The following is a 24,051-nucleotide window of genomic DNA, read 5'->3' on the forward strand; positions in this document are numbered from 1 at the left end:
TGATCAAAGCTAGCATGGGCATGTCTACCCATGCTAGAAATTACACCTCCAGCTCCAGTGTAGACATGCTGTCAGTGACAGGTTATAGTTCAGATGTGATCTTGGGGATGGTGGGGGATGACCCATGCTTTCTATTGTACAGACCTGTTATAATTCATACATGAAGTTATGGCTATTCCAATATACTGCATGATCCTTCTCGTGGGATTTTACTGATTCCTGAGGAGGATTCAGGCACTGTTCCTACCATGCCTTGCATGTATGGGACTTGATATAGGATTTGCCTTCTCTACGGCAAAGCTATGTGTGTTTTCACATCATTGTAAACATGTAATGTAACTGAAATTTTTCTGTTTTTTTAATCTCCTAGAAGGAAATGATGCAGATTCTGTTAGGGAACGTGGCATAGAAACAGAACAGTACAGCATCTAAGCACTCTGCACACACGCACCGTCACTGCAAAACCACATTGTCCAATGCTGCATTCCAAAGATGCCTAAGCGCTGAAGGACTCTGCGGATTTAGCAAAGTTGCCAAGTTCACCAATGTCTTTTAAAAGTCCCCAATTTATTTCCAAATTATTTTATAATCAACGTATTATATTTGGCAAAGTACCTGTAGAATTATATCTTAATTCTCAGCATTAAGAAAACAGCAAATTATGTAGGAGCACAAGCACAACAAAACAGAAGGAACTAGGTGCTGACATTGCTTTATTGAAGTTAGAGAGTTTTGTCATTGACTTCAATAGCAGCAGCACGGGGTACTTACTCTGTAAATTTCACTCACTGTGTAAAGCTGTGAGATAAGTGTTGGATCAAACAAATTTTGTAAGAGTTCTTGAGAATATTTGGCAGTGCTTCTGACCGCAGGATTCTTGTGGGCTCTAGTAAATGATCTTTTACCATAAGCACTTTGGGGCAGGAGCTGTCTTTGTCTTTGTACAGTGCCTAGCACAATGGGGTCTTGGTCCTCGACGGGGGCTCCTGTGTTCTACTGCAGTACAAATAATAAATAGGAAAACTTCAGTAATTGTCCTAGAACGTCTGTGTGCCTCCAGTACAGTGGTAAAATGTTATTGTTTCTCTAAGCTGGATTTTATGTTGATTTTTAAATGAGAGAGTTTCCATGCCAGATGAAAAGAACAAAAAACTGAAACACACAGGACACATTAAATAGAAAGGAATGGGTCTTATAAATTAATTGGCAAATACCAAATGCAAGTATGAGGGAGGCGAGTAGCCTTCTTTGAAAGGGAGAATTCTTTGTATTACTTTCAGAGGCCCTGCATTGAAAAACCACATTTTGTCATCTTTCTCACACTGAGTGAGAGAATCTGCGTCAGGTTTGAGTGTTTTCCCAGAGGTATCAACAAAAATAGCTCTGCAAGCATCCATTTCGGTTGCCTGATATCAAGGTAGATTGAGTCAGATTTGTTTTCTCTCCTCTTCAGCTATTTATGAGTTGGTTGAGTTCAGGATCCTAACGCAGGGAAGAAAGGTAAGCAGCAGGATACGGACCCTGGACTTCAGGAAAGCAGACTTTGACTCCCTCAGGGAACGGATGGGTAGGATCCCCTGGGGGACTAACATGAAGGGGAAAGGAGTCCAGGAGAGCTGGCTGTATTTCAAGGAATCCATGTTGAGGTTACAGGGACAAACCATCCCGATGTGTCGAAAGAATAGTAAATATGGCAGGCGACCAGCTTGGCTTAACGGTGAAATCCTAGCGGATCTTAAACATAAAAAAGAAGCTCACAAGAAGTGGAAGGTTGGACATATGACCAGGGAAGAGTATAAAAATATTGCTCGGGCATGTAGGAATGAAATCAGGAGGGCCAAATCGCACCTGGAGCTGCAGCTAGCGAGAGATGTCAAGAGTAACAAGAAGGGTTTCTTCAGGTATGTTGGCAACAAGAAGAAAGCCAAGGAAAGTGTGGGCCCCTTAATGAATGAGGGAGGCAACCTAGTGACAGAGGATGTGGAAAAAACTAATGTACTCAGTGGTTTTTTTGCCTCTGTCTTCACTAACAAGGTCAGCTCCCAGACTGCTGCACTGGACATCACAACATGGGGAATAGATGGCCAGCCCTCTGTGGAGAAAGAGATGGTTAGGGACTATTTAGAAAAGCTGGACGTGCACAAGTCCATGGGGCCGGACGAGTTGCATCCGAGAGTGCTAAAGGAATTGGCGGCTGTGATTGCAGAGCCATTGGTCATTATCTTTGAAAACTCGTGGCTAACGGGGGAAGTCCCGGATGACTGGAAAAAGGCTAATATAGTGCCAATCTTTAAAAAAGGGAAGGAGGAGGATCCTGGGAACTACAGGCCAGTCAGCCTCAGCTCAGTCCCCGGAAAAATCGTGGAGCAGGTCCTCAAGGAATCAATTCTGAAGCACTTAGAGGAGAGGAAAGTGATCAGGAACTGTCAGCATGGCTTCACCAAGGGCAAGTCATGCCTGCCTAATCTAATTGCCTTCTATGACAAGATAACTGGCTCTGTGGATGAGGGGAAAGCAGTGGACGTGTTGTTCCTTGACTTTAGCAAAGCTTTTGACACGGTCTCCCACACTATTCTTGCCAGCAAGTTAAAGTAGTATGGGCTGGATGAATGGACTATAAAGGTAGATAGAAAGCTTGCTAGATTGTTGGGCTCAACGGGTAGCGAACAATGGCTCCATGTCTAGTTGGCCATCAAGTGGAGTGCCCCAAGTGTCGGTCCTCGGGCTGGTTTTGTTCAATATCTTCATTAATGATCTGGAGGATGGTGTGGATTGCACCCTCAGAAAGTTTGCAGATGACAGTAAACTGGGAAGAGAGGTAGATATGCTGGAGGGTAGGGATAGGATACAGAGGGACCTAGACAAATTAGAGGATTGGGCCAAAAGAAATCTGATGAGGTTCAACAAGGACAAGTGCAGAGTCCTGCACTTAGGACAGAAGAATCCCATGTCCGCTACAGACTAGGGACCGAATAGCTAGGCAGCAGTTCTGCAGAAAAGGACCTAGGGGTTACAGTGGACGAGAAGCTGGATATGAGTCAATAGTGTGCCCTTGTTGCCAAGAAGGCCAATGGCATTTTGGGATGTATAAGTAGGGGCATTGCCAGCAGACCAAGGGATGTGATCGTTCCCCTCTATTAGACATTGGTGAGGCCTCATCTGGAGTACTCTGTCCAGTTTTGGGCCCCACACTACAAGAAGGATGTGGAAAAATTGGAAAGAGTCCAGCAGAGGGCAACAAAAATGATTAGGGGACTGGAACACGTGACTTATGAGGAGAGGCTGAGAGAACTAGGATTGTTTAGTCTGCAGAAGAGAAGAATGAGGGAGGATTTGATAGCTGCTTTCAACCACCTGAAAGGGGGTTCCAAACAGGATGGATCTAGACTATTCTCAGTGGTAGCAGATGACAGAACGAGGAGTAATGGTCTCAAGTTGCAGTGGGGGAGGTTTAGGTTGGATATTAGGAAAAACTTTTTCACTAGGAGGGTGGTGAAATACTGGAATGTGTTACCTAGGGAGGTGGTGGAATCTCCTTCCTTAGACATTTTTAAGGGCAGGCTTGACAAAGCCCTGGCTGGGATGATTTAGTTGGGGATTGGTCCTGCTTTGAGCAGGGGGTTGGACTAGATTACCTCCTGGGATCCCTACCAACCCTGATATTCTATGATTCTAAGGAAAACTTCAGTTAAAATGCAAGCACCATTTCTGTTCAGTGTGTCCTGATGAAAATTTTTCTGGGCAGAACTTAAAGCTTTCCAAAATAGCAATAGAACACTCACCATGGAGCAGGAGATATTGGGGATAATTGGGGATTGGTCCTGCTTTGAGCAAGGGGTTGGACTAGATGACCTCCTGAGGTCCCTTCCAACCCTGATATTCTATGATTCATTGCCAGATCAGAAGAGCATTGTTATAAGGTTTTTTCCCGCATCTTGTGCAAGTAGTTCTCTTAGCATCTTGTTCATTGCCAAGAGCTGACATGCCTGATAAAGGTTTTCTGTGCAAAGAGAGAGAGATGATGGTGTGATAAGGGATTTCACCTTTGTTGCCTTGTTTGATGATGTGACAGTTTGTAGACTAAGGCTTTCCCGCCCTGAGGCAGAGCACGGTGGAGGAGAAGGAGGGCATGGTGCAGCGGATAAACCAAAGGCCCATGGCACATTCTGGCTGGCAGGACAGAATAACTCACAGAAGCCTGAGCACATTGCACGCTGGGATGCTCCAAATGGGTGTTTCCCAGTTCCTGCTGTCCGCTCTGCGTAGGGTTGAAAAATAATCTCTGGCAATGGCTGGAAATATTGGCATGGGGAAATGTTTGTGCCATTTGACCAGCTACCACCAGTGTCTGGTTTGAACAGTAAGAATATTGGACTAGATTCTGTCACTTGCTCTGCTCCTTATTGCACCGCTGTAGCAGTATAGAGGGAGCAGAAAGCCACCGGATCTCTGAAGCAGGGGAGACCCTGGTGCACAGAGAGCTGGAAAAGCTGCTCCTTCACCCCGTTATTACTCCCTAGTATGTCAATGAAGGGTGGGGGAGGTATAGCGAATGGCACTTTGGCTGCTCTAATTGCATGGTAGCTAGCATAAAATTGGCCCGGAAATCAGCAAGCCTCAACTGGCTCCCTTGTGGCCCATTTCCATCCCTCTCAGATGTGCCCAGCTGAGAATCTGGCCCGCTGTTTTATTTCTTAAAGCTCAAACCTTAAGTAACAGTCACTGGCAAAGCACACTGCACATTCAGAACTCCAAATGTTTTCCCTGCATGTCTGGGGAGGGGTGGTTAGGATAGTGGAGATGGCGTTTAGATGTGTTACAGTGGGTTTACTTTAGTATATTCAGTGGATATTTATTCGAGTGGGATGAGAACTCCATTATTCTGTCCTCAGCTTTGCTATTGTGAAAGCTAGCTTGTGAAATGGCAGCCTGGACAACAGGGTGGACAATCATTGAGACTCTTCAACCTGAACTAAACAGATAAAGGCAGGGACAGGAACAAGGATTTTCAGGAGGCTGGGTCTGACCCCCACCCACCATAAAATGTAATAGGAACCATTTTGCTGTAAGGATGGTTTGTAGTGAAGTCAGCAGCCCTTTGCCTTACTGCATAGTCCAGACCTGGACTTCAAGATACCCTGTGTCTACGCTATATATTGTAATACACTAGGGAGTACATACTGCCTTTAGTTAGTGGGAGAGCTAGAGCTGAAGAGAGAAGTACATAAGGTCTGTTGATGTCCAGCAGCTTGTATAAAAGAATCACCTTTATGTTCTCTACAGGCGTGTCCTGACTCTCTACAGGCAATTATGGATGCTACATGTGCTTTGTTACTTTAGGGGTTGAATTATGTCTATACTGTACCTTTGGATCATGCTAATACACTGAACTGTATTCAGGTTGTACTGTAACAGTGTTCATATTTCTTATGAATTCCTGCCTTCTCTCCAAACTGGATTATTTAGAATTCCTAATTCCTTGAATCTTTCTGCTTAGGTGATGCAATAGTAAATACTGTTAATAAGTTTAATTAACTCCTGTGTAGATCCTGTGAAGACACTATCTCTTAATGTTATCACTGCAGATTAAGCAATGTTATAATAAATTAACTATATGGATTTTTCCCTTGTGGTTTGTGTGCACTCATCATTGCTTTATGGTATGGAAATTAAATAATCCTTTCTTAAATTCTAGTTAATGTGAACATTGGTTTAAAATTAGGTTGAGGAAGTCTGCTCAGGCTGAAATGTAACAGTTTAGCATGCTACAAGGGGAGGGCTGAACAGACAGTACTAGCTGTATTTCTCAATATCTGTGTGTCTTTGCACTGGCTTGTGATCAATTTTTCAAGAGGTTATGCATTTTCTGTGGCTTGTTGTACACCCTCCTCTCTGACTGAAATCACCCGCCCCCCTTGGTGCTGTGAGTGTAAAGGCCTGTAGATGGGCATGGAATTATCAAAAGGAGCCGTTTGGTATTCTGGGATGGATCTTGTTCTCTTCTGTTGGAGCTGTTCCACTTTGTATAAATCATTAAATATTCAATGGAACAGGCACTGGAATCTGGGCTCCCCACATCCTGGTAAGTGGCCTAGCCACAGGGATATGGAGTCACTCCTTTTTTGTGGGCCCAGTGACTCTCTAAGTATTTTATACAAAGTGGAATAGTTTTAACAGGAGTGAGTAAGAGAAAGAAACGCCCCAGAATAGCTAACAGCCCACTGGGAGGGAAGTGACCTGAGATCAGATCCTTACTCCAGTGTGAGGATTTGACCTGAGTTCAATCCTTACTCCAGTGTGAAGATGTCTCCTACATCTTAAGGGAGTGCCCTTACCACTGAGTTGTTGGGCATAAGAGGGACATTACTTCTTGTGAATCCAGCTCTTTATTTTCTTTGCTGGTATTAAAAGTACCTGAAATTGAAACATTACATTGTTTCATTTGACCCAAAAAAACAATTTTCCAACTTTTTTTATTTGCCTAAATCTGTGCAAAGACACGGGGCACAACTTCTATTGGGGACCTGTGTATTACATAGCAGAGTAGTTTCCCACAATGTTTAATATTTGTTTCCTTCTGAGTTTTTGACTATCCCATGTTAATATATCTTACAGTAATATGCTTTCATGCTCTTTAGAGAAAGCTAAGATGTGAGTACTTTCTTCTGATGTAACTATTTTATAAGCTGAATTGGGAGTTTACAATAGAAGTATAGATATTTCTGTTTCTGAATTTTCATTTTTTGTTTCATAATTAAGAGCTGAAAGTTGTAAACCAACTGAGCTGAAGATAATGCCTGCTGAAAGCTGCATTTGTACAGCTGTCTATCAAAACATCAGTATAACAAAGATCTCCATTCATACCGCCACAGAGAATAGATTTTTTTGACTGACAGAACAGTTTGTGGTATATGGAGATAACATTGCATGTATATCCAGAATAACAAAGTGACTGACAGTGGAAGATTGTTAGAAAGTCTGTTGCTTGCCTATTCTATACCTGAATGACTGACAAACTCACGGAGCTGACAGACTTGAAGACTGTTGATGGAGAGCCTTCTAATACTGTAATTTATTCTGTAAGGCCACATTCTGTCTTCATTTATACCTATGCGGCTTCTTTAATTCCACTTCACTGACAACATTCGAGTTGTGGACTGAAGACGGAATCTGACCAAGTACCTGAAGAAGACCTCTATGGGGCTCAAAAGCTTGTCTCTGGTCCGATGAAAGATATTACCTCACCCACCTTGTCTCGCCAATATTTGGCAAGTCAGACTAATGTTTTGCACTTTGACGCCTTGAGACCCAAGAAGTCAGGGTCAGTGAATTCTGAAAAAGGTGCAAATACAGAATATTTTGTTAGATTCCAGAATGAATTTGGTGTAGAATCTCCAAGGGATTTAGGGATTGAAAGTAATGGATCAATTTATGTAAACAAAGTTACTCACATGAATGATCTTCTAGAATCAACCCTTCAAAACATGATGAAAATTTGTGGCTACAGGCTATGAAATATTTTCAATACAAGATACTGCAGAAATGATATTTGGAAGTATTTAATGCCCATTCTAAAATCAGTTACTTGTGCTCAATTACTTGGATACTTTAAAATGAATGAGTAAGGCTTGGCTGTCTGGTGTTTCTTGGTAGATTTCCTGGTGTTCTGGCCTGTTAAGTTTTATTCTCACGCTACCCTGAGGGCACTGCTTTTTCATGAAACCTGCTATAGAAATCCCTTATTACTGTTTCTTTTGTAGTTTGCTTGAAATCTTGAGGGCTAAGGCACATGCTCATTTTCTTAAAAATCAAATCTGAGGCAGCGTGACAGTTATTTGTCTTCATCTGTTCAAGTAAATGTACATGTGATTTTTCCCTTGGTAAATCAAAACAAAGGGACAACAGATCGTGGACATAATGCAGGGGAATAGACGGAGTAAATGCAGTCCTCCAGAATAGATGAAGAAAATAAATTGAAGAGCGAACAGAGACAATGAAATTAATTTTTTTTTTAAGGAACAAAAAACCTATTGTGTTACAGATGAACATGAAAAAAGGGTTGTGATTGCTACAGGAATGTTATGCAATCATGAATGGGAGAAGAGATGGTCTGTGTGCTTGCAGATGAGAGGTGTTCCTTTAATCAGTCTTGCCATAAAGACATATGGCCTACAGTAGGAGGAAAAGTTAGAGAACTCCTGGTCCAGGGTACTAGAAAGAGCTCCTTGCTGCACACACAGAAAGTGAAGTCCAGGGAACGTTGAAAGATTCATGGGCTTGTGTAACTTTTGTGCGATGAGCATCACTAAAGGTGAAGCCAGTCCTATCAATCAGAATGTAAAGATGACTGCCTGGCAATTAAGTCTGTGTTTTCTAGGCACTCATCCCATGAGTTTTCCAGATGCGAGTGCATCTTTGTAGAGTTATATTTGGTTAGACTAATGGATCTCTGAGACCTTATCAAAGGTTTACTTCATGTTGACCTTGAAGTTTATTGCCAGACCAGTTATATAACCATTAAACCATCCAGGGCAACATAACATAGAAAGAACTATGAAAACACCTATTAAACAGTACATCTTTCCTGGTGTAATTATACAAACATGCTGTATTATTTATAACATTGCATTGCTTTAGATCATTTAGTGCTGGGTTTTTTTTTCTTTTCATTTTTCTGCACTACTAAATTTTGCTCTTAATATTTTCAGAGCTGCATTTGCATGTTGAGAATGAAGATGTAGGACAGTAGTGGTCCTGAGTGGTGCTGTAACATTAAATATTAAATAACTGTTTAAAACATCAGCCCAGAGGAAAGTCATAAGTCAGCCAAACTTTAAACCATAAAATGTAATAGGAAGGCAAAGATGGTTTCTCAATATATAGTGTCTGCTCCTTTGCATGCTTTAAAAGAAATCAATCTTTCTGCAGTAGGGTTACTTCTTCAAATCACTTCAGCTGTCTAAGAAGCCGCCCTAGTGCATGAACCTGTTTACCATTTGCAGGAACATGCCAATCCAAATCAGCAGAGCTACTTTCGCTTTAGTGGCTTGAGAGGTGTGATGGGGAATATTTATCAACTCTCTGTGCATCTAGTAGTAGCTAACCAGGCTCAACAAAATACAGCAATATATCCTAAGAGAAGCTTTGGGATGCCACAAGAATTGGATGGATGGAGCGCTTGGCATCAGTGATATTGTCACACTTGTAATATCATACCATACAAAGCTAACTTGGTTAGAAAGAACAGAGGTAGGCAAGACTTTAGGAGACAGCACATGATGTCCAGAGAGACAGATGCACTTTCTGGATGGGTTCTGAACCTGTGGAAGAGAGATGTTTTCATTCTCTTCTACAGAATAATTAGGTTTCTAAACACCTCTTTTAAAAGATGTGCTATATAGATTTGTGCTGTGTCCTGAAGGACACCGAGATGTTGCATACTACGGGGTACAAGAATACATAAATACTTTCCTTTTCCAAGTGGCAATTGCTGTAATTGGCACAGGGATGTGGGACTGTGATTAGGAAGAGAGGTGGCCTATGAGACAAACACTCTGCTAAAATGTTGTCCACACGATGGAAATGGCTTGATATGGCCCTAAATATGCTCCAAAGGGTTAAGGGTATATCCTTTAAACTGGTTTGTTATTTTGATTTCGCGTTTAGATAAGAGTTTGATTTCTTAATCAAATCGGCCAATTGACAAGAAAGCTAATGTCCCAAACCAAAGTTGCTTAACTCTCCAGCTGGGGATACAAATTGCAAAATACACTATATTGGATCATATACACCACCAGCTTCTAAAGCACTTGTGGAAGAAGCTGCATGTTTCAGCATGTGTCTTGTCTTATTTTTGGTAGCGAGGCAAACAACCTTCCTGTCTCAGAAACAAACCAGTGGAAAGGATTTACTAATAAGAGATCTCTGCTTTGATGTTCTGTTCTCGGTAGCTGGGTGAATAGTCCATTAAAGTTAATAGGAGACCTGCCTATGTACAACAGGGAGAAAACAGAATGCCAAATGAGTGCTGCCAGGTGGATCAGAATGAGGAATTTTGTGCAAAGGTTAAGTTCTGTAGTATCAAAAATTCCAAAATTAAAAAGATGCTAATTTTTGATTTGTGTCAGCATTACACTTTGATAATTCTCATAAGCTTCTTAATTCTCTTGTTGGTGCATGTTAAAGTTAGCAAATTATTTTTATTACTCATGGTGTGGTAGGTGAAATATTTCCTTATTTATTGATGGAAAAAATGTGAAGTGTAACAGATGGGTTATGAAGCTGGTGGAGGGACAGGGGTTGTTGTGAGAGTTAGAAGGAGTCAAATATAAGGAAGGATTTGAAGGAAGAACAGGGCTGGAAATGGGAAGCAGTTCTGAGCTTTGGGAACAACATGATAGCATGTGAATCTGGGAGTGGGGGGAGTTGGAGGGGAACAATGAGTGGAGAGAAAATTGGGAGGAGAAAAAAGGGAAATAGAGAAAAGGAGAACACAAGTGTAAGAAGTGAGAATGTGTAAGTTACTGGCGAATGTGTTACAATTGACAGAGGATAGGAGTCTGTTACAGCCCCAGCTGAAGAGCCTTGGCTCTTTCACATAGCCTGTAGCAGCTAGCTTTGGAGGTCCTTGGTTCACTCCCCAGTACGTCAGCCAAGACAGCAGTCATCATATAAGTGGGGTCTCATCCAGGATTCAAACAGCTATGGGCCTCAAAGGCCGAGTATGAGCCTCATTTGAGGAGGGGGAGTATGTAACCCATCAGTGAGTGTGTGTTACAGGCCCCTCTCTGTGCCTGATACACAGAGGATATGAGTTGTTACAGCCCCCAGCTACATAGGCATGTGATGAAGAAGGCAACTGACATTATGTAAAGGCTTGACAATGAGATGAGAAGTATCTGGTATTAAATCAAGAGGATAAACTCTCAGTATGCAACCTACATGGTAGCCAGTCAAGTAGGCTCATTTCACTTCTTACTGCTGTAAATCAGGACTGCTACCACAATGAAACTGGTGCATGTGAGAAGAGAATTAGGCTTGGTGGTGAAATCTGGCCCCCTTTGAAGTCAATGGGAATTTTGCCATTGACTTCAGTGAGGTCAGGATTTAACCCAGTATCTTCACACCAGGCAAAGAGCAAACCAGATGATAGACAAAATGTTTTTTCAAAACAGGGGCACACTTTTATTTATAAATGGAAGTTTATATTATTTATAAAGGGTTTATAAACAGGTGTTATAAACATATTGCAGACATGGGTATTATGTATTTTCGGATGGTTATAAGCACATCAATATAGAGTTTTATAGATGGTTATAAGTAGCCTGTTGACCTGATAGACTCTAGCACCCTATAACAATTAACTATTTATTAAAACACCTAATAATTTAAACCTTTACAAACTCTTTATCAATAGTGTGAGCAAAGCCAGCTTAGGGCTTTGGTTCACAGAGACACTGACTGATGCAGGGTTTGGTAACATAGAATCATAGAATATCAGGGTTGGAAGGGACCCCAGAAGGTCATCTAGTCCAACCCCCTGCTCGAAGCAGGACCAATTCCCAGTTAAATCATCCCAGCCAGGGCTTTGTCAAGCCTGACCTTAAAAACCTCTGAGGAAAGAGATTCTACCACCTCCCTAGGTAACGCATTCCAGTGTTTCACCACCCTCTTAGTGAAAAAGTTTTTCCTAATATCCAATCTAAACCTCCCCCACTGCAACTTGAGACCATTACTCCTCGTTCTGTCATCTGCTACCATTGAGAACAGTCTAGAGCCATCCTCTTTGGAACCCCTGTGTTCCAAAGAGGATGGAACATCTGTGTACTATCTATGTTTGACACCAACAAACAGTCATAATGACAGAACTTAAACACAAGGCTGCTTTTTTACCCTCTAACAGAACCAAGAAAACCCATTTCTCCTGTGTCAGATGACTTGCAAAATGTTTTTGATGCATCCATTCACAGTCTGCAGCCCATACAACACCTCAGTTTGCAGAGCCATAAAACATTTGCCTTTGTCCGGCAAAATGTGTAATGAATTGCAAGAATTGAGCCAATTATTTGTTATGAACCAACCCTAATGAGGTAGCTCATTTATAAAAAGTCATTTCCGCCTCCAAACATATCTTTCTTGGAGAAACCCTTCAGGTTCCCTTGTTCTGCTATTGGTTGATAATTTAAGGTATAACACCACTGGCAATCTTTTAGGAGTCCTGTTCCACCCCCGCCCCTCCTCTGCAATACAGACCTTTAGTATATTCCCAGAAATTGTTTAATCTGTCATGGAATTGGTGACCCATTTAGAGCAAACTAACTTTCAAGTTAACTACGAGAGCATCCATAGACCTACTTCAGGCTGGCTTCATTATAGATTGGTAACAATGCTAACACTCCCTGGCATGAGCTACCCTCATCATGGGTCATGGCACAGTGGGAGAGAATGTTACTGCCACTCTCTTTTCCACACCATGGCCCGACAGGGAGGGGGTTATAATCTGCTTGAAGTACAGAGCTGACTCAGATTACTTCCTCTGTTGAGCAAGATAAGAAACCAGGCACAGAACTGAATCATAATTCAATCACTGGCCTGCTCCTGGGGCAGCACAGCTACGTGCAGCCTCTTGCTCAGGGCTAGTGGTAAATCCACAACTTAGTTACTGATGGGTCTGTCAGCTGACACACTGATCATGTCTTTTCCAGTTTTAAGACTGTTTGTAGGAAAAGTGCTAATATCAGGTTGCTGTCCGTATATTTCTTCAGGCTACAGTGGTTCATAGACCTCACTTTAAACCGTCTCCGCTATAGATTGAATGGAGATTTTTAGAGTGCTCAGTATATATTAATTATATTTAACACACATGTAGTATTAATAATTGTATTTATTTAGATTTAATAAGACAGATATCAATTAAATACCAACTGATTAGTAAGGTCATTGATGTTTGCTGACTGTATAGTAGACCGTGCAGCAGTTAAGCTTCACTGAATACTGTATGTTAATTGTTAGTCAATTGATTATTTAAGTAGCTAAACCAGTTACATTATTTTTCTTTCAAACCTAAATGAATTCAGGTTATTAACATTGATATTATTAATTATATAACTAATATGAATGTGTCTACCCCGACAGTGGTCTCAAGTGTTTTTACTGTTAATTGAAACAATAAACCAATGTAGGACTATACATAAATGGTGTGAGAGAGCCTATGAGCTTTATGTAGGGGATCAAGATTTCATCCTTGGTGCTAAACCAGGGAAAATTTCCTTTGAAAGCTGCCTGACATGGAGTAACAGAAAACCTTTTGCAGTTCTGTTTCACATGTTCGGAGAACAAGCTTAAGACATTCTTCTACTAAAGCTAACGGAGTAATTTACTGCAAGAGTTGATTGATGCAGATTCTGCCAGTCTTTGAAACAATTTTTCTTTCTAACAACTTGTGCAGCCCTATAGGTTGTTGAATAACTCACTGTGAATAGGTTTCAGAGTAGCAGCCGTGTTAGTCTGTATCCGCAAAAAGAAAAGGAGTACTTGTGGCACGTCTCTAAGGTGCCACGAGTACTTTTTTTTCTTTTCACTGTGAATAGAATTTATCATGAATTCTGGTGCCTGGTTTTGTGTAATAAGAATATAGGTGAGGTCCTTGCACCACTAAAGTCAGTGGGAGTTTTGTGCTGTCTTTCATTAGACTTCAGGATGATTCAGTGTTCTGTCTTCAAAATAATGGGCCCCATGAAAAACGTGGTGCACATTCACAACTGGAAGTCAGTGTTTCTGGATTTGCACATCTGAGGGTAAAAAGTTTTCTTTCTCTGCAGTGGCTGCTGCAGCAACATGCGGCAGTCACAGGTTTCCTTGGCCTTCTGCAGGGCTAAGCAAAAGAAGCCTCCTTGGAGAACTGTGTGAATGGTGGAGCCCCAGAGGTCAACCATTTAAAACTTCACCTTGAACATATGTCAGAAGTCTATGAATCGCTTGAAGGAGAGGCTTTTTCAGCCTCCATGGAGTAGCGTGGCTTTCGTACACAAGGTGCACAGGAATTTTATGAACTTTGCCTTGAGAAAAAATGCAACAAAGATCATTTTGGGAGGGGTTGTTACAGCAGACAGCTATCACTGAAAGGAAGTTATTGTAACTGCTCAGATTTGGTATGAGAGTGAGAGGGGGCTGGGCAGTGGAGGAAGGGGAAGGGCGTCAGCAGTAATATTTTCCATGGAGTAAAACATGATAGCTATGAATTATTCCCCTTGATTGATTGATTTTTGCATTGGCAAAGTCTTGCAAACTCCACCACATGAATTGCATGACTTGGCAGTTATGGAGCAGGGTTCACTGTCCCAGGACCTGGCTCATGAGGAAATTTACATTCCTTCATCTTGCTATCCTGGCTATTTTCTGCCCGCACATGATTTGAAGACTTTCCAAAACCAGAGGTGACATTCTTTATCCGAATCCTCAGTTTGTGCAATAGTTTCGGGGGAATGTGGCAACATGAAAGATACACACTATGTTGCTGGTAGTACCGAGCTTGTGGGAGGACCAATATTTGTGTAATACCAATTAAGCAATTTCATCTCTGCAGCTCTGTATCTTACAGGTGAACAAGAGGCTGCTTCTGTTCAGCTAGACTAGTCACATTTTGAATCTCACTGACATTTTAACAGACACTTTCTGCCCAATTTATCCTTCATTATATTTTTGTAAACTAGATCTGATCTTTCCTTTTAGTTGCTTGTATGCTGGTAGCCTGAACTCCCCTTAAACAAAGCAATGTGCCTTCCCTAGAATCATTTCTCCAAAAATGCACTAAAATGCTTCTGGGGCAATTAACAGCAACCAAACAATTTTACTGAGCAGACAGAAGACAGTAAATAGTACATTTTACTAGAGATGTTTCATGCTCCAGTATCCACTAGCTCTTTCCTCCAGTACATGTTTGTATCGCTTGTTAATGACACTCAGGATTTTTTAAACATAAATATTTTTTTAAAATTCTATTTTAATATTAAAGTGACATCCTATATCAAGGCCTAAACTACTTATAAGCAATTAATAATTTAAATTAAATACAAAAATACTTAGCAGTACATATCTGCTGCCATGTTTTAAAGAAAGTCAAATCCCTGAACAGCTGGAAGCAACTGGAGCCTGTTTATTGAAAAAACAGCTTTTGGTGAAAGTAGCCTCTTCTGCAGGTAGAGAGAATATTTTCTTCATTTCAGCTACTTCAATTCAATGTCTAGTTCATTCAAAGTTAAGAAACCAATGGGGAGCTGATAAAGACTTGTTTTCTTTTTCTAAACTATGAATAAAAACTAGGTGTGAGAGAATGAGATCTACAAGGTTCTAAAATCTTGAAAGACACGCTTACCAGAAGTAATCAGTTCATTACCTACATAAAATACTTCATTTAATAAACCAGTTTTAAATTCAAACACATTTTGATAAAAAAACTTAACAAAGTTTATGTATCCAACACTATAAAAGTAGATTTAACAAAAATTGTTTTTTATTGAGTTTAAATTCCAATCCAAATAGCACTTGACACAAAACACAAGTAAAAATGTAATCATTTAGTAAATGCACCATGTGCTAACTTAATAAAAAATGTGAAAATTAGAAATCTGAATAAATGTAACAAACTATATAATTACTTAAGTAAATGTGAATGGATATATTGTATCTTCCCAGTTAGCAAAAAGAAGCACCAAAATTAATGTAAAGGCTGTATTTAGTCATAAATAACATGTTTTAATGATTACTAACCAATGAGAATCAACCTTTCCTTACGAAAATAACTAAAAAGTACAAATACGAAACAGGATTTAAATCAAGGTTTCCTTCTTGCCAATTTAAATTATGATTAAAATCCAGTGATTTAAATTAGTCCAAGCTGAGCCCAAATTATTTGTCACAAGGTGGTCCAACCTTAAGGGCCCTTCTGCAGCAGGCCGAGGCACAACCAGTATACCTTCCTCAGTTTTCCTCCTTTAGAGTCCCCAGTAACTCCATGACAGCTCTCCTATCTAATAATACCTTTCTGGGTGTTGGTTTATTATGAAAACAGAATTCAAAATAGTCTATAAAGTCCCCAAACATACTCCATTTCTAGTACCCAGTGTATATATTCCTTAAAATTCCACATCCTATAGTCCATCGACACAGCACATGCCACCCTCTCGTGTCTTCCACCTTATCTGGGCTCTTATCTGATCCTCTCCTGTACCTTTACCAGAAAAACCACCCTAGCCCTTCCATCTGGAGTGCAATCCCACTCTTCCCCATGGGACCACCCTGGCTCTCAGCGTTCTGCCACCTACTGGCTCCCTCTCTCTGGCATGGAAGTGTCAGTGAGCAAGCCCCTCCACTGCTCCCCTCCTTTCAGCTCTCTCCAGCCCTTGGCTTTGGCTGTACGGCTTAGAAGCCAGCAGGCAACTGTCTCATCTGCTCATTGGCCTTCAGCCTTCTCCAACTCTGGCTTTTTGGCTTGGGGAGGTCACCCAGCAAAACTCTCTGCTGCTCTTCAGCCTTCCCCCAGGAACCATCTACAGCTTCCTTAAAGGATCTCCTGCAGTTTCCTTGTGTCCAGTAGCTCTCACCTGCCCTTTTTCTGATTGAACCATGCATCTCTCCTCTGCCCTTTTCCTGACTGACTGACTCTGTTGTTGTGCTCTGCCACTTATATGGCCTAGTTGCCTTCTCTTAAAGCTCAGTTAGGAGATAGCTGACAAGTCACAGGTGCAGTGGCCTCTTTCCTCTTAGAGGGCCACTGTCACCCTATGACACTATGCCTGCTGTAAGCATCACTAACTGAAAAGCCACTGGTGTTTACCTCTGTGGCAGGGTGGCTACCCTGCTCCTAAAATAGAAGGGGTTAAAAGCAGCCCTGCAGAAGGCTGTGGCTGGGGATGGCTGATTGGGGAAGCAGCTGCAGCTGGGCCATGCCCCGATCAGGCCCCAGCTGGCCTGTATAAAAAGGCTGTAAGACCAGAGACCCAAGGGTCTCTCTCCAGGCTAGGAGAGAGCAGGGCCTGGCTGTCTGCCTGGCAGGGTACTGAGGGTGGTAGAGTGCTGGGGAAGGAGCAGGCTGAGCGGAAGTGCTCCAGGCTGGCAACTCCCTAGGCTGTAAGGCCTGGTCCACGGCCCATAGAGGTACTGGGAGGTGGAGGAAGGCAACCAGTCCGAACACCCTTGCCTATGATGAGTGGCCTTTACACTGCAGTCTGCCCCAGGGAGTGGGGCTTGGTGATGACTGGCAGTAGCTCAGACTGAAGCAAGGTGGGGACAGTGGGTTGGGGGTTCCCCAGGAAGGGGAGACCCAGAGGCAGAGTGTAGGGGTACTGCCAGGGGGCAGAACCCCAGAGAAAGGGGCACCGAGGTCGACGAGGGACACGGGGGCCAGAGCTGTGCGGATCACCGGCCTGTAGAGGGTGGTCCATGCTGGAAAAGAGCTAATTCCTAATGACCAGCAGGAGGTGCCGCAGGGGTGAGTCCGCTCCTTTACAACCTCCCATGTGTGTAGCCACACCTGCCCCCCTGGGTATCCAGCAATTTTCTCCAGAAGTTATGTTGTGTTGCCCAGATCTCCATCCACTTCCCAGTGACTTGTATTTTCTGACACTGGGGTCCTAGGCCCTGGGGTCAGCAGATAATCAGTCACAGGTCCATTCTGGCTGGCTTCCTTCCTTCCTAATTTTGTCTCTGGCTGGATTGGATCTGTTTGGCTCTGTCCTCTGTTGGGTCTGGCACCCGCCTCCTAGGCAGATGGTGTCTGGTTCAGGCTGATTTACCTTTACATCGTTAGGTGGGTCAGGCTCCCCTGGTGCAGCTGGGACTTTGGTTGGGCTTTCTGTTGCATCTCAGGCTTGGTCTACACTACCAACTTATGTCGCTGTAACTGCATCGCTCAGGAGGGTGGAAAATCCACCCCTGAGCAACGCAGTTATTCCAACCTAACACCCAGTGTAGACAGCACTATGTTAATGGGTGGGCTTCTCCTGTCCATATAGCTACCACCTTTCGGGGAGATGGAATACTTATGCCAGTGGGAGAAGTTCTCCCATCGGCGTAGGTGGCGTCTTCACTAAGCACTACAGCTGCACTAGTGCAGCCCTCAACCCCAGGTTCTAATCTGTGCTTTCCCTGCCTTTCCCTAAGAAGCCCCCGAGAGACAGATTTGCTGTGTCAAGGTTATGGGGGACTGGAAAAGTTAGTAACATTCTTTAATTAGGAGCTTCTATATCATATAAGTAATAATAACAACACCTTTGGGGAGCAGCCAACTGTATGTGGATTTGCAGGTGTGATTATCAACTGTTCACCTGAGACGTTTGGGGGGAAAAGCCATTCCCTACCCCAGGAGCTAGTAGTTAGAGCCCATTACAGAGCTCCAGTCTCACTTGGGTGATGCTGTTCCCTACAGCAGGGCACATTTTTATAATCTAACAAACCTCATATTTTAGTTGCTGAAAACATAAAATACTCTTTTGTTAGTGCTGAGCTATGAGAAGGGCAAGTAGTTTTAAAAGCACTGTTGGGAGGTATTTGTCTTCCCTAGTTGCTTGTACTGGTCTGACAACAGGGAAGGTTTTATCCTATGTATTAAGTTTAAAATGAAAATAAAAGCTCTTTGAACATATGGAAATCAGCCAGAATTTGGTGCTTTAATAGTTGCTTTGTAGGCAAAGACCCAGTCTTGCAATCCTCACTCAGGCAAAACTCCCTGCAGCTTGGGCCAAAGAAAGCAAATATATCCTAAAGAACTTAATTGCATAAAAAGACAGAATACTAGGGCTTTGATTCAGGAAAGCACTTAGGCACGTGCTTAACTTTAGGCAAGTGCTTGATTCCCATTTATTTCAGCAAGACTTAAGCATGTCCTCAAGAACTTTGCTGAATCAAAGCCCTAGTGACTAGAAACAATCTTCTGAATGAAAAGAATTTATGTTGATTGGTTGTTGTGCATTAAACTTGTGTTGTAATGGGAGATAAGATGTTGTGCTGCAAAATATGTAAACTTAATATCATAGAGTCAATCTATTTTACCTTTTGCAGGTGGAGATTTACATTTTACCTTTATATATTTACCTATGGAGTCCGGTTCCTGAAAAAGGTAGGAACTCTCATTATTGTATTGTGCTTTTATAACTGGCTACAAATCTGTTTAAAGTTATATGTATGTACAATATCTAGCAATGGTTTAGAAAATCATCAGTCACCACTAAGAAAGATATTCTTTATGTTTGAATTACAAAGTAAGTTGCAATTGGTACTTTGCAGCGAACTCTTGAAGCTACTACTTTTTAAACAAAAAAGAAAAGAGCTTCAGAAAAACCGTTTTAATGCCCAAAAGGTTGCTGTAACAACATCCCTGGTTTCCCAATAGATGTTAGGCTGCTCATGGATGTATTTATGCTTAAAGCATGATTATATTTACATTGTCCTCATGCTGGGCCCTGTGTTCTCCTGTGTGGAAATAACCCATGTAGGAGAGAGGAATCTCCAGGAAGTTTACTATGGATTCTTTGATCAGAAATGAATGGTTGCTCTCAACCGCACTTCACAAGGGAAGCCCAGGGAATTCTGCTCCCTTAACCCCGGCACAGGAGGTAATGAGCATGGTCATGGAGTCTGTTGCAGTATTCCCTGCTCTGTTTTATTGCAAGTCTTGTGACATTCGTATGTTTTCTTAAAGCCCCAGATGCTGGAATTGGGAGACTTCATGAAAATCTCAGCTTTCATTTAAAACAAAGTACAGTTCTAACCTTCATGGTTTGGAGAAAAGCTTGAAAACATGACCTAAGTGCATCATAAACTCTTAAAAGCCAGAGGGCAAATGAAAAGATCGTTCTTTCTATTTCTTTCCATGCTGCTTAAGCCAACCTCCATGATTTTTTGAAGTCTGCCTCATGAGGTTGGAATGCTTGAGACTGGCAATACAGCAGATATGCACACTCTAAAAGGCATATGGCCAAGCAGGGTGAGAACATGGCCGTCGTCTCAGCCATTTGTCTGAGGCCAGCACTAATAGGAATATATGCTGCATCTCCAACAAGGAGGAGAAAGAGCTGCTCCTAAGTAAACTTACCTTGTGTTCCTGAACTGGGGCACTGTGCAGGCAAAAAGCTTCCAGTTAATGGTCTGAAATTCCACTTTCCCACCCTCTTCCATGGCTGTGGCATCAAAAGCCAAAACAGGTGATGATGAATGCTGTCATGGTGAATAATGCAAGGGAATGTTCCATGACTGGTTTCTATTGTCTTAGTAGGATATGGTTGATATAGTGCTTGCTTCAGAGGGCTGAACTTTGCTTGGAGTTGTTCTGTTACTGTAGTAAGAGTGATGTGATGCTGAGGAATGAGAAGCGGACCCTGTTTTTATCCCTGGATCTATTACTTTGAAATTTTTCCAGCTCACAAGATATTGTCTACAAGGAACATAATAGTATGTGAGGCAACGTTTCTGAGCCTATACTATAATATTGTGAAGCAGGGTGGATTGATTTTTAAATCAAAGTGATTTAAAACACTGATTTAAAAAAAATAATTTAAATCAGCAAGCAGGAAATCTTGATTTAAATAACTGATTTTAATCTTGTTTTGAATCTGTTGTTTTTATATGCCTAAAGGAAGGTTTATTCTCATTGGTTGGTAACCATTACAATATGTTGATTTGCAACTAACTAAAGCCTTTACACTAAATTTGGTGGTACTTTTTGCTAACCAGGAAGATTCCCTCTATTTATACACATTTATTTAAGTAATGTTATAGCTTAATACACATTTATTCCAATTTTTATTAGAAAATGGTGGATGATGCATTTCTTAATTTTTTTACTCCAGATTTGTGTCAAGCTGCATTTGGATGGAAATTGGAATTCAATTAAAAATGCACAAGAACAACTTTTTAAAATTATTATTATTAGTTAAAACTACTTTAAATGTGCTGGGTACTTAAGAAGAAAAAGGTAAATTAATCAAAATATGTTTCGCGTTTAAAACTAACTGGATCGTCGGGCTCAACGGGTAGTGATCAATGGCTCCATGTCTAGTTGGCAGCCAGTATCAAGCAGAGTGCCCCAAGTGTTGGTCATGGGGCCGGTTATGTTCAGTATCTTCATTAATCATCTGGAGGATGGCGTGGACTGCACCCTCGGAAAGTTTGCAGATGACACTAAACTGGAAGGAGAGGTAGATACTCTGGAGGGTAGGGATAGGATACAGAGGGACCTAGACAAATTAGAGGATTGGGCCAAAAGAAATCTGATGAGGTTCAACAAGGACAAGTGCAGAGTCCTGACCTTAGGACGGAAGAATCCTATGCACCGCTACAGACTAGGGACCGAATGGCTAGGCAGCAGTTCTGCAGAAAAGGACCTAGGGGTTACAGTGGACGAGAAGCAGGATATGAGTCAACAGTGTGCCCTTGTTGCCAAGAAGGCTAATGGCATTTTGGGATGTATAAGTAGGGGCATTGCCAGCAGATTGAGGGACGTGATCGTTCCCTTCTGTTCGACATTGGTGAGGCCTTATCTGGAGTACTCTGTCCAGTTTTGGGCCCCACACTACAATTAGGATGTAGAAAAATTGGAGAGCGTCCAGCGGAGGGCAACAAAAATGATTAGGGGACTAGAGGAGAGGCTGAGGAAACTGGGATTGTTTAGTCTGTGGAAGAGAAGAATGAGGGGGCATTTGATAACTGCTTTCAACTACTTGAAAGGGGGTTCCAAAGAGGATGGATCTAGACTGTTCTCAGTGGTAGCAGATGACAGAACGAGGAGTAATGGTCTCAAGTTGCAGTGGGGGAGGTTTAGGTTGGATATTAGGAAAAACTTTTTCACTAGGAGGGTGGTGAAGCACTGGAATGCGTTACCTAGGGAGGTGGTGGAATATTCTTCCTTTGAGATTTTTAAGGTCAGGCTTGACAAAGCCCTGGCTGGAATAATTTAGTTGGGGATTGGTCCTGCTTTGTGCAGGGGGTTGGACTAGATGACCTCCTGAGGTCCCTTCCAACCCTGGTATTCTGTGATTCTGTGAACTGATTTATTAAACACAGGAAGGATTAACTGTAGTTCACGAATTGATGGATTGTTTCCGATTAGCATGAACTAGATTTTCAAATGTATTTAGGTACTTAAAGATGTAGATAGGCGCTTAACCTGGTTTGGTGTTCACTCATGTTGAAATCAATGGGAGTTAGGTACTTAACCTACTTAGGTATTTTTGAAAATCCCATGAGCCAGCTATCTGCATCTTTAGGTGCCTAAATGTCTTTGAAAATCTGGCCCCGCATCCTTCAGGTTTTTAGAATTACTAGAGTTCATCCCCTCCCATCTGGTTTTTATTCAGAGATTCCAAGAGGAAAACAAGCTTTCCTGCTTTTTTTACTGTCAGTCAGTTTCGTTCCTTTGAGTGATCTAGTCCAAATGAAGAAAATAATCTTTCTCTCTGCACCTGATAGTTAAACTGAACCAAAAGTAATTAAGGCAAAAGCTCTTCTGCACCACAGAAAATGAAAGTACTTACATTTGGGAAAATTAAAATACCAGCATTCTCTCCAGGGTAAAGACTGAAACGAATATACTTACTGAAGCATTATGTGACATTGTAATATATTTATAAAGTTTGAGTGGACCTCAACAGTTCAAGATGTTTTCCCCTAATTCTCTAAATAAGCAAAAAGCAGCACCCATTAACTTATTAAAATTTGGGGAAGGTTCATTAATGCAGCATATTTTTATTTATTTACTTAGATGTTTTTAATAGGTTATTATAAGTTTACAACTTAACAGAGATTATCATAATTTCAAATTTAATTTTAAACAGATTTGCTTTTAAAAGGAGAAGTATATTTAAATACAAAAATCTGATTTACATAAAATCAGATTTATTTTTTATTTTAAATCTATATCAGTCAACCCTGTTGTGAAGACAGCTCTGTGTCAACTTGGGGTACAGCCACTGTATGTATTCTAATGATCTGATTGTAGACCCTGTACTCATAATGGTGAATAGTAACTCATGAGAATAGTTCCATTGAGCAATTGGACCCTAAGGGGCTGATCTAAATTTACTGAAATCAATTAAGAGTCCCGTTGACTTCGGTGAGCCTTCGCGCGGGCCCTAAGTGAACAGAACTATGATTGTCATTGGATTTAAATGGTGTAACTTATATCAACCCCCTTTAATGTATATTGTCAACCCGAGGAACTAAAACAAAGTGGTGGAATTTATTGATCATTCACACTGATCAAAGCCTGTGTTGTCTCTATGTAGGAATGAGATTTGGGTTTGCAAAGAATGAAATTCAGATATTGGAATCCCAAGCCATAATACTTTTTTCCTTGAACTTCGCTTTCAGCCCTTTCAGCTTCATCATAATACTGAGGTAGATAAACTGGTTGTTTTTGTTCTGCTTTTTTCTTAGTGAACGAACTGCAAGATTCACTTAATTCTTCGTTTATAAAGTTAAAGAACAAAGTTGGGCTTAATAAAATCTCTTCTGTGTCCCACAGATGGATCCTCCCTTCTGGAAAAGCCATTTCTCTCAGAGAGGGTGTTTTTCTTTGTGCTTACTCAGCATCAGTTTTCCAGTGCCAGAGTAGAGATGTGCAGCCTGTTAAGTAATAAAATCTACTTAGGCTTAAGCCCCATATATGTGGGCCAGCAGGCTGGAGAAGCCGGGAGTGTGTATATACCCAGATACATCAAAACCCCCAAATGACATTGACATGAATGGCTCATGACTGAGCGTGCCAACCTCAGGGCAGACTGTCAAGAAGCAGGGCAGAGACTCCAAACTGGTCTATAATTAGATTTCCCCAACCCAATAAAAAGAGTGAACTCCTAAAGCACTATAACAATCTTGCCATGGAGTCACAGACAGTCCCCTTGGGCATTCCAGTCTATCTTGCCACCCAGGCAAGCTGGATTTAGCGATAAATAGTTGCGATACACAAAAGATCACAAAAGATTCAGGTTGCTCCCAGTCCCAGAAGACCAGTCACTTACCCCAAGTCAATTTATACCTTAGATCTCACACTAACGACAA

At 41.6% G+C, this 24,051-nt stretch overlaps 1 protein-coding gene across 2 annotated transcripts in view; it reads left to right on the forward strand.

Moving 5' to 3' along the window:
* CERS6 (ceramide synthase 6) overlaps positions 1–24,051 on the forward strand; it is a 220,523-nt gene that overhangs the window by 89,030 nt on the left and 107,442 nt on the right. For both annotated transcript variants that reach the window (XM_084643982.1, XM_084643983.1), the window contains exon 4: positions 19,057–19,114. In XM_084643982.1, coding sequence (XP_084500108.1) covers positions 19,057–19,114 — 58 coding nt within the window. The remainder of the gene's footprint in view (positions 1–19,056; positions 19,115–24,051) is intronic.

This window comes from Lepidochelys olivacea, assembly GCF_965140295.1.
Source record: "Lepidochelys olivacea isolate rLepOli2 genome assembly, chromosome: 11".
Taxonomy (NCBI): Eukaryota; Metazoa; Chordata; order Testudines; family Cheloniidae; genus Lepidochelys; species Lepidochelys olivacea.